The sequence below is a fragment of the Pavona decussata genome, unplaced genomic scaffold, assembly GCF_977016875.1.
Source record: "Pavona decussata unplaced genomic scaffold, jaPavDecu1.1 SCAFFOLD_510, whole genome shotgun sequence".
In the NCBI taxonomy this organism is placed as follows: Eukaryota; Metazoa; Cnidaria; class Anthozoa; order Scleractinia; family Agariciidae; genus Pavona; species Pavona decussata.
In genome coordinates this window covers 1195087-1206187 of record NW_028145827.1, presented here as the reverse complement: position 1 = coordinate 1206187, position 11101 = coordinate 1195087, and the positions used below count along the sequence as shown (strand labels likewise).

The following is an 11101-nucleotide window of genomic DNA, read 5'->3' as shown; positions in this document are numbered from 1 at the left end:
GCATGCTTATATGAGCCCGCGATAGCAACAAGAATCAAAATGGCGGACGAAGAGGACAAGAAACTCTTCCAAAATAGTAATGGATCGGAAAACGACAGATCACGTTCTGTTTTGCCAGGAGCCTTGTTCATGACTGGAGTAACTTTTGCGTCCATAGTTGGTGGCTTCGGTTATGCTATTGGGCAAGCTCGGCGAAGAAGTCCTGAGCCTTTTGATGCTCGGACGCAAGAAGGCGTCAAGTTGGCCGTCAAGGCGCTCGGCTGGGGTACGGTCCTTGCTGTTAGCGGTGTAGGTCTGCTAGTATTAGGAGTGAAGACTGTTTTGGGAGTCAAAGATGTAAGAGAGCCTTACAGTTGAATTTTTATAACTAAACCTTTACACTCCCAAAAAGCCCCCTACCTCCGGGCCCCTACGTCCCAGGGGGGGGGGGGGGTACTCGGGTATAAACGTGACGGGGGGGTCCGACAGAGCCTAATATTTTGCACCCAAAAAAATACATAGACGTTATATTGTGCACACGAAAAAATTCAAGACTGGAAATTTTAGAAATTTTACTTGCAGATTATTCGAATTATACTTTTGGATCTTGCGGGAACTTTGGCGTGAATTGCGTAAGAACTAGTAGCCTGGCGGAAATTCGAACCCAAAAAAATACTCGCAGGTTTTTTAGACCCAAAAAAATACACAGTTAAATCTTCAACCCCAAAAAATACAGGAGTTGAAAATTTTAGACCCAAAAAAATACGTCGGACCCCCCCCCCTCCCCCAACGTCACGTTTATACCCTAGTATCCCCCCTGGGCCCTACATAACTCAAAAATTTGAAAAACTATTCGAAAAGCGAACGATACAACGTTGGGGAAGTACTGCTCAGTGGCTTTCCTTTGACTTATTTTTCACAGACTTAAAATATAAAACCACCTTGTGCAGCATAACTCCCCCTAGGTATGGTATTTTTAGTTCTATAGAGCTCAGCTGGCAAAATTTGGACCCTTTGGATTAAGTGTACAGTGACAGGCAAAAAAAGTGTGTACAGGCAAAAATTAAAGGGGGGGGGGGGGGGGTGGATAAAAAGTGGAACATCCTCTTGGAGTTCAGAGACCCAAAAGTTCAAACCGCAGGAACTGTTGCAAGTAAAAAGGATAAAATGACATGGCGGGGTGGGGTGGGTATATCTACCAACTCGCACATATTATGTATGTATCTCACAACATCAATATTGATGTTATTTCACAGTCACCTGCATATTTCTCACACCTGACTCACAAACTGGACTACCAATAGACTAAACACAAACAGCTCTCACATCTAGCTTTGTGTCATCTTTCTTCAAGCGCTGGCCATTCTGTTCAGTTGCGAGGAATGAGACTAAATTTCCTTCAAAAACCATTTGGGGTTTCCATTATTATTGCACTTGCTTGGAAAACTCCTGGGAATTTTGAACTTCACAAATTGGTGTTATTGGTCCCATTCCTTGCAGTGGACAACCAAGCCCATATTACTCAAAAATTATGGACGCTGGTCATTAAAAGATCGAAGCAAGGTTACTTAATACTAATCAACTTTTATTCACAAATATTATAATTATAATAAAGATGAGGGCTCCCCAAAACAGCATGTAAATATAATTCATTTTCAAGCCAAAATTATCATAAATGATGATGCTACAATTCATCTAAACTGTAGTTATGGTTCACTTGGGTTATGTTATTATGTAATCCTCAGAAATCTTTTGACACCTTTGGCAATGTTTGAAAATAGTAGGACCATCTTCGACAATGGTCAGAAATCATCAGAACATCCCTGGAAATCTGGGTAATATCAACATAAAAATATTGTTGGCAGGAGTATAGGATGATGGGGTTGAGTTGGGTCCAAACTTCTCAATTGCCACATTCTTATACACTTTACTTGCAGTATGTTGTTCCTGCTGCTTCTTTGGCAGCTCCCACAGACAAGTAAGTAAACAAAAATAAACAGTAAACAATAAATAAAAACCTGGAGTGTACTCAATTATCTTTTTATCCAACTTTTTTAGGCCAAAGAATTTGGAGTTAAAATGAAGAACATTCTTCCTTCCAAGGATGGGAAATTTGTGTCGCAGTTTGAGTCTTGGAGAATTCCAAGAAATAAGGGAGGTGGAAACAATGAACAGTTGTCTTCCTCAAGTTCAGAGACAAACACTTAAAAAACAAGACACAAGTGCAAGGAAGTTACAAACAAGATGCTGCCGAGTAGATTACCTTGTTGCAGCAGTGATTGGCAATCAATTTCTCCTCAAAATACGTGCTAAGGGGAATTATCTCAACCCATGAGTATGGTTTCCTCAGCAGCCAAGTTTGGAAAGAGATAAAACAAGATTCATACATACCATATATTACGTGGCAACCAGCTGTGGGTTACGCCAGATCACATAATGCAGTCTATGTGTTCAATTCCTTCATTCAACAAAAATTTCACCGAGAAGTGTGGTTCCTCATCCCGTGTAATAACAAAGAACATTTTCTGCCATTAAAACAGACCCAAAAAGAAAAGGCCGCTGTACACATTTCAACACCTTTATTCTTTCACAAGATAATTTACAACAATATCTTACGTCCAACTAAAATCATACTACCAGCATGTCACTTTCTTAAATGACAGTTTATGTAACCCCATGGTACTAATAAAGAAACTGTTATTCTTTAAATAAAAGTACAGAACAAATTTAAAACCAGGCAATAATTTAAATAATAAAATAAAGCAATTACCGGTATTTATTGCTTTAGATGAAATAAGAACCCTGTCTCCTCATTAAAAAAATACATATTTTGATGGTTGCATACTGTTCCAGGTTAGTCTGAGTTTGGAGATGAGGCAAAAGTGTAAGAATATAATTAATGAAAGCTGAAGCACGCAGGCATGAATGTACACATTCTGAACTATCACTAAACTGCCCCTGGCTTCGGTGAAAACTGACACCGGTCACCTCTAAGTCACTGAGTTGACTCTATAATAATTTAACCTCCCTATGCATAAAAATTCTATAATAATTTAACCTCCCCCACAAGTGACCAGTTATCTGTTAACCTCCCCCACAAGTGACCAGTTATCTGTCATGAACAACTTGTCTTGAAAGCGATTTTTTTTCTTTACAATCAAATCAACAATATTATTATTTGACACCTTTTGTAACCAACCATCTCCCCTACAACTCTAAAGGGAGCACCTTTCCTTGCACTTTTGGAAATTTCTTCCAATGCAGTTCAGCTGTTTGCCCAAGGTAAACCTCACTGCGTGCAGTATGAATCAAGAATATGCACATAAAATGAAGTGTTGATTAGAGTGAATTAACTGATGCACATAATCAACAGAAACAATAGCTGAGACAAGGCAGTCGTTTGGTCTACTTTGTGATTTTCTCGAGTCCTGTGTCTCCTACTAACTGGGCTAAAGAGGACTGAATTTGGTGTCGTAACCTAATTGTGCTTAATTCTTTCTCCAAATAGTTGTTACTGCACTTACTAGTGGTTGACATAAAAACAAGGCAAGTGCGTCATTTGAGTGCCAACATTTGAAGGGGTGAGTGGAAAAAAGCCCCAACTGACATCTGATCTTATGTCAAATTCTCCTTTGCTCATACAAGGAAGAACAAGGCAATTTGCTAGGAGAATTAAGCAGTCAATCAGATGTCACTTAAGGCATTTTTCCACGCACCCCTTCATTTGGCCGCAGGCTCAGCTACAATAATTATTATAACAGCTATTTAAACATTCCCAACAAGCTATTATCAATTATTATTAAAAGAAAGACCTTGATACAGGAAAGTAGTTAGCTATGATTGCTTCTGTGAGAATGGGATAAAACCAGTGAGGGTTGCATTGACCTCTAATGGATACCTGGGCCTGGCGCTATTCATTTTGTACATTCATTGATTATTTTATAAATAAAAGTTGATTGATTGATTGATTTTCCAGTTTACTTTTAGCTGTCAACTCTGTTCATAAAGCAAACACTTGTTTTTACTCCCCATGGACACAGCACCACAGTTTCTTTAGAGACCAATCCCCTTGCCCAAGATTATTGCTTCAATTATTGATTCAAAAGCTGATTAATGCTAATCCTTGATTCATAGTTAACCGAGCTGATTTTAATCTATTGGCAAAGAAAAGTCAAAGTCAAAAACTAAGTGGCAAAATCAACAACTCGAATCAAATTTCACATTAATCCAGGATTAGCTTAATCTGGCTTTGAACAACGGGGTCCAGATTTCAGCATATTTCCTTTAATTTAGCCTAGAGACTGGTTATCAAATTAGTTTAATTACAAGCTAAAACCCTTTAAGAAACTAACTAAAGACAATTTCTGTACATATTTTTAAATTCAAAGTAAGCACCACTGTTTAAAAATATTATCAAAATAAAATTTCCAAATCTGGCATTGTTTGTAATGCCCTCACTCTTGCTTATCATCCATCTTCAGCCTTTGTTTGTAATGCTGTACAGTCCAGCTGGCAGGCATCGTTTAATTCCTTTATTCACTTTGTTCATTCTTTACTTCCGTCAATTCTGGTTGACTATACCTGAAACTAAAAGGCAACATTCACCTTCAACATCAAGATTATAAACAGATGATACGGTGTTAATCAGAGTTTTGTAGAGACTTGCATTTGACTGTGACAAGTGAATTGTAACACAACTAATCACACAGAAAATCACTCTGAAAAAATAAGTAACATTTAGCATGTTTGCAGTGTGTGTTTAGAAAAGGAAGAACCTTAGGCAATACATCCTGCCCATTAAAGCATCTTCAAATACAGCAATCCTAATGTCATGTAGTTATAAGCAAATTACTAAAAACAGTAACATACTATGCAATCCTGCAAAGCTGGTTTATTCCTGTCACTCCAAGACCAATGTTGACACTAAAAAGAAGCCAGTTTTTTGGGATGATGACCAAGGAATATCGTGCCCATATCAACCCTGCAAATATAAAAATAAGACAAGATTTCTTTGAATGTTGTATTGATAGGGAACCAAATACTGTGAACAGTAAATTGCTGTATGTTTAACAGCATTGTGTACTGACATCTGACATTCCCTGAACATTAGCAAGAGCAAGCAGATCGATTCCCTTCTTACAGTCAAAATACTTGGGGCATTCTACTTCTCAGTGATGGAATAATGCATTCTGTATTCTTTTGTTTGTCATATTTATTGACAGAAATGATAACAAACAGAAAAATATTGCGAAGTCATTCAACACGTCCAAGGTGTCTTCAAAGTACTTCCACTGCACTACATTTACATCACTTTAATGGAATTTTAGTTGGTTTTGTTATTTTAATGGTGTTGGCAGACTTGCACCCTTGTGTAGTCTCAGCATTTGATATTCCTTCTTCTTTGGCTCTTAACATTATAGCAGCATATTTTTAGAAAATAAAATAAATAAATCACTTTATTTAAGTGTCAATGTATTTAGTGCAGAGCACTAATTGGGGACACTTTCCAAATCGAATTGGAATTTGGAAATGTTGGCTTTTGAGGAAAGGGGATCGAAAACTGGAGTACCCAAAGAAAAACCTCTCAGAGCAAGGATGAGAACCAACTTGAAGAGTTTGAAATTGGCTCAATTTTATCCGGTACTCCACTATTGCAGACTGTTTTTATTATGGACACCAAAATGACGGTTCTGAGGGTGTCTGCTATAAAAGAGAGTTGACTGTTTTTGTATTTTTTTGACTACTTAGTACTTTTTTGACAAACAGAAGTTACAATATGCAAGACAGACACTCCCTTACAAAATACCTGACATAACATTACAAGAAAAAATGCACTAAGGTTTATAGTAAATTACAATAAATGTAATTTACTATAAACCTTATAAAAATTATTAAACCAATTATTGGTTGTATATTGCAAGGGTACATGTAAATTGTTAATTGCGATTGTTGCTTTTGTCATTACAAGCATTATTTTTGAAGGTAATCACCTGTAGCTGCCAGAGCAGTGGACTGGGATGGACTGAGTTTGTCAGCGGGTCTGGCCAGATCGGCAATTCCAGCAAATACAAGACCCTTTAAAACAAAATGATAAAAACTCTTACAGTTGTGAAATGATGTTTAAAAGAATTTAGGAAATGAAGCTTATCATATAAACCTAGCTAATGAGCCATATCTTACCCATTTGAAAGCTGGTGCCCAGAAAAAGATTGTCTGTGGACCTGAAAATAATGAAATTCAATTATAAGATGTTATGTATGTTTAACTAATCCATTCCATGATCTAGGAGGCAGTTCAAGAATCTGGAACTGAATTCCATTCATTAAAACACTACTATTGATCACAGATGTTCTGAGAACTGAGTGACTCAAAAATCATCTTTTTCACATACTACCATTGGTTTCAAGTCCAGTTCAGAAAAAAAAAAACCCATCATATTATAAGTTTACATGCATGAAGACAGACAAGACAGACAGACAGACAGAAAACCTTTATTTAGGAACCAAGACTGTTATTAGCAGCCTGCCATCAAGTTACGAAATAAGTAAAAATACAATTTACTTGCATGTTTTATTATACACAGTTTACAATCCACATTTGAAAGGTCCGTAGTCCATCTGATCGAAGGAAATTGCCTCAGGAACAACACCCGGCCTGATCAATCGATGATAATCGATCATCGGAAATCCAATCGATCAATCGATATCAATCGATGACAATTAGTTAATTGATATCAATTGATATCGGTCAATCGATGACCAATCGATAATCTCAAGCTTGGGTCAATTAAGCGGACTGTTTTCGATTTGTAATTTTAGTTCCGCTCGTGGCCGTATACGTGACTGGTGACCCAAACCCGTACAACATGTCGGTAAAAGTGAAGAACAGCTCACCTCCACCGACTGTCGGTCGACTGTTGGCCGACAGACTTCCAACAGCTTACCGACAGGTTACCAACAGTCGGTAACCTGAATAAAATTGACCAAAAAACTAGATTACCAACAGTCGGCCTGCAGTCCGTAAAAGGTTTTTAACTTATCTTTACTCTACATACTTATTAAACCAAAACGACAAGCGAGTTTAGCACGTTCACCTAAAATTTGAATCGCCCTATAATTCATTGCGAGCTAGCATGTTATAGTATGTCATGTATGTCGACACAATGTTGAACTTTACTAACGTTCTTTCTTTCTATTTCAGTAAGTAAGAAAAGAAAGATTCTCGTTTGATCAAGAGGCAATATTTATTTCGTGAAACAAAGGGAATAAACGTAAACTTTTTGAATCAATGTATTCGTTATGTTCCTTGATGAAATTCCTTGGCAGAAATCGAAAATTCCTATACAATGATAAGGGTCGAAATTTCAAGAAGTTTTCCCTGATCTTTCCTGGTTGATTCATCTAAAAAATGCAGACCTCATAGGAAACATTCAGTTGCAGGAGGACTTTTCTCATTGGTGGATTTTGGTCCAAAATCTGCAGACACAAAATCTGGAACATTGATCCATCACAAACTTTCAAATCTTGCATTAAGATGAAAATATAATATTGGATGTATCATACTCGATACTTGATTTTGCGCTTGTTCGTGTATTCTACGCGATAATTGACTTTGCGCTTGCTTTTGTATTCTTAACGAACTTTTTGCACGTGCTCGTGTATTCTTTATGAACTTGTTATGCGATAATTGATTTCGCGCTTGCTCGTGTCTTCTTTATGAACTTGTTTACACGACTTTGCGCGTACTGTTAAATAAAGGACACACAGTATTGGTTTAGACTTTATTTCATTTGGTGGCTCCTAAAGGAGCCGTTTGTTGTTAAGTGTACTTAGTTGAGAGGGTTCAGGGTTTCTCTCGTTCGGTTCGGTACTCGGAAGGCGAGAGCCCTGCCACTGCCTCTTTCAACCATGCCGAAAACCCACGAGCCTCTAGAAATCCGTCCACGGTTGTACTTGCGTTTGTGGCCAAACATTGATTTATCGATCTCTACAGTCTTCCCTTTGCCACCTAACTTAAACAAAACGGCTCCTTTAGGAGCCACCAAATTTGAAAAAGTTAATAACCAATAATAAAGATGAAATTGCACACTTTACGTTGTCACAGCGGGATAATGAGAGAGGGGTTGGGGCACAGTTATACTAACTCAAAAATGCAAAATGGCGGACGGGGAACGAGAGAAACGTCGCCGTGGAATTTATATTAAAGAAACTAGAAGGTGTGTGTGATTTGGATTTATTTATATGGAAAAATCCACAACAATTTCTACCGACAGTTCACCAACAACTTACCGACAGATTACCAACAGTCGGCCGACATATTACCGACAGTTGGCCGTCTGTCGGTTGACAGATCGTTACCGCTATGAAAAAAACTGTCGGCCGACAGTCGGCCGACAGTTGGCCAACTGTCAGCCAACTGTCGCCCGACTGTTGGCCAACTGTCGGCCAACTGTCGCCCGACTGTCGGTCGACTGTCAGCCGACTGTCGGCCGACAGTTGGCCAACAGTCGGTGGAGGTGAGCTGTTCTTCACTTTTACCCAACATGTCTGAAGTTATTTTAACTATCTACAACGTTGTAGTTAAAGGGTATCATGAATGCCCATTTTCTGTTGAACTTGATGAGTGTTTTGTTGCTCAAAAAAAGAGGGGAGATTGCGGGAACGCGCTAAAAGTTCTAGACACATCACGTGGTCGTGGGCAATTGGGTCACCTCCTATGGGATTTGGTAGCACATTTGTTTTCCGATGACAGTTTTACTTTTCTTGCCTATACCTACAATAGTTCTTTGTTACCAAGAGCCACACGCGCGAGCAGAAATGAATAATTATGCAAATCAGTCAGTAAAAACGAGGTGGGGTAAGAACGAGAAGCAAGTCACGCAATTTTCGGATCGCACTCACTTGACTATCACAAAGAAATATGAGAGATTACTCGCAGTCTACATAACCCCAGATGTACATTTGATATATGAACCAATAAATTCTTGTTGCTGTTGCTGTTCGTTGTCTTATAAGCGGGACATAATATGCAAGCCTCCATAATCGGACGTTCAATCTATCTTCTTGTTAAAAGGAAATACGGAAACCGATGACAATTGATGAAAATCACTGACAATCGATGGCAATCGATGACAATCGATGTCAATTAAAAAACACACGTTTTTTGGTCATTGATTGGTCATCGATTTCCGATATCAATCGATTAATTGTTATCGATTGGCATCGATTGTTATCGATTACCGATTTCATCGATTGATCAGGCCGGGAACAACACCAGAACAGTTCTATTAAAAACCATTTCTCGACCCAAATTTGAAGAAAAGGCCACGACAATATTCAGATTTCTTCGTTTTAAAAACAGCTAACCACGCCTTGCGAGCAAAAAGTGGATTTATTTAAACTTGATCTTTACTTTGGTGCTCTCTCGAAATCGGGTTGAAAATTTGCAATCATTGTGCCTTACGTATACGGTCTTGCACATTATTATATTCAGATTATTTGACGAGCTACAGTCTTGAGATAATACTCACCAGCCGGTGCTTTCCAAAACGGGATTAGTCTGCGAGGTAATGCAGCTTCGATCTGACCAAGGAAACGAACCCAAAGTACTTTAGCTACACTCATTCTGCGTAAAAATATTACTTCGACTCAGGCAAATTAGGTAATGTCGAGAAAATGGCAGAGAACTTTCCAAAGTCGAAGACCTGGGAACGAGTCCAAGTTCCAATGTAACAGGACAGATGATTGGACCAATTTTATAACGAGTATCCAATTGGAAGTCTTGTAAGAAAGATCCAATGAAATACGCATATCTTATTTCACTGAGAGGCAGTCTGAGAGGCGGGAAACATGGAAAGGTTGTTGTTGTGGAAATGGGGAATCAAGTGTACGAGTTTTGGATGGAAATTCCTTACAATGTGAGAAAGAACCTGAAGCCATGAGACTGTACATCCGAAATAAAGTCAAATATGATCCTCTAAATGCCGGTAAACCGTTGATATTTGTCGATTTTCCAGATCCTCGCGGGTTTTCGGTTGGTCAAGTAAAGGAGGTAAGGTTTGGTTTGTTTCAGCTGATGTTTTCTTTCTGTTTCTTTGTATTAAACAGCTGAGCAGCTCTTCTTAAGGGTTTAGGGAGATTATAAAGCTTAAATCAAGCAAAAGCTCTTTACGGTGTATTGAAAAGTAATATTTGAACGCTATTCTCACTCGGGCAAAAAAGCTGACTGGAATTCATTCGGCCGGAAATGTACAGTACCACACTTTCCTGAAACATGTAGATTTAATAGCGACTCTGATTTGTTTATAATAGAGCATATGTGCATACTGACACACATGCTTACACCCCGTAAATGAATATAATTAATTAGTATAAGGCCTGGGCTTTTATTAGCTTTTATTGGTCCCACGGACTTTTTAAAGGATCATTTCTTGGCGTATTCAATCAGTGATGATCAATGATCAGAAATGCAATTGATACGAATTGATGCTAATAATCGATTGCTATCGATTGAAGTAATCGATGACCAATATATTTGATAGGTCACTGCAAGGCTGGTTATTGATTATTACTGATTGCCAAAACATGCCATACATCAGCAATCCAGTGAAGTAAAAGTTCTCGTTCACTTATTTTGGATGTTAATCGCTGAGACTGGCAAGCACAGCCAGTGTTTATCAGTGAAGGATCCTGCAGATCATACACTAGAGCCCGGAAAACAAGATAATTACAGTGGGAAATTCCACCTATTTTTTCACCCAAAACAAGAGTAATTTGTTCATCCTTAAGTTCATTTATAGGGCTGTAAAGGCTCTGATAGATGTATTTTTATGCTGTTCATTTATTACTTGGGCGGAGCGCCAAGTTATAAAATAGGATTTCTTCGTATACGTCGAAACGCAGTGATCTACTGCGCGTGCGCTACATGTTGGCCGAGTCTGCGAGTCTGCATGTATTCATCATATTCATCATTCATCATAAGCCGCCATTATGGGACAAAAAACAAGGACGTAAAATTAACACAACGAATATCGTATTCTTAAAAGAAAACAGCCAGTATGTGTGTTGTCTGCTAACTCCTCCCATTGAACGAAACTAAGGGGCAACTTTCCTTTCAGGACGGA

At 38.4% G+C, this 11101-nt stretch overlaps 3 protein-coding genes across 4 annotated transcripts in view; 2 read left to right on the top strand and 1 right to left on the bottom strand.

Annotated features, from left to right (window-relative positions):
* Positions 1-3: 3 nt before the first annotated feature.
* LOC146450110 (transmembrane protein 242-like) lies at positions 4-2393 on the top strand. Its single transcript, XM_085100737.1, has 2 exons — positions 4-336; positions 2038-2393. Exons 1-2 carry the CDS (start codon positions 40-42, stop codon positions 2185-2187), a joined length of 447 nt encoding a protein of 148 aa, XP_084956863.1. The 5' UTR covers positions 4-39; the 3' UTR covers positions 2188-2393.
* A 150-nt stretch (positions 2394-2543) lies between these two features.
* LOC146450109 (mitochondrial pyruvate carrier 2-like) lies at positions 2544-9645 on the bottom strand. The gene is made up of 6 exons (XM_085100736.1): positions 9509-9645; positions 6160-6200; positions 5970-6054; positions 4849-4960; positions 3069-4566; positions 2544-3037 (listed from the first exon to the last, which is right to left on the bottom strand). The coding sequence occupies exons 1-5, from the start codon at positions 9600-9602 to the stop codon at positions 4512-4514; spliced, it is 387 nt and encodes a 128-aa protein (XP_084956862.1). The 5' UTR covers positions 9603-9645; the 3' UTR covers positions 2544-3037; positions 3069-4511.
* A 173-nt stretch (positions 9646-9818) lies between these two features.
* LOC146450108 (uncharacterized) overlaps positions 9819-11101 on the top strand; it is a 35391-nt gene continuing 34108 nt past the window's right edge. For both annotated transcript variants that reach the window (XM_085100751.1, XM_085100750.1), the window contains exon 1: positions 9819-10029. In XM_085100751.1, the coding sequence (XP_084956877.1) occupies positions 9916-10029 (114 nt within the window). In that variant the 5' untranslated portion in view covers positions 9819-9915. The remainder of the gene's footprint in view (positions 10030-11101) is intronic.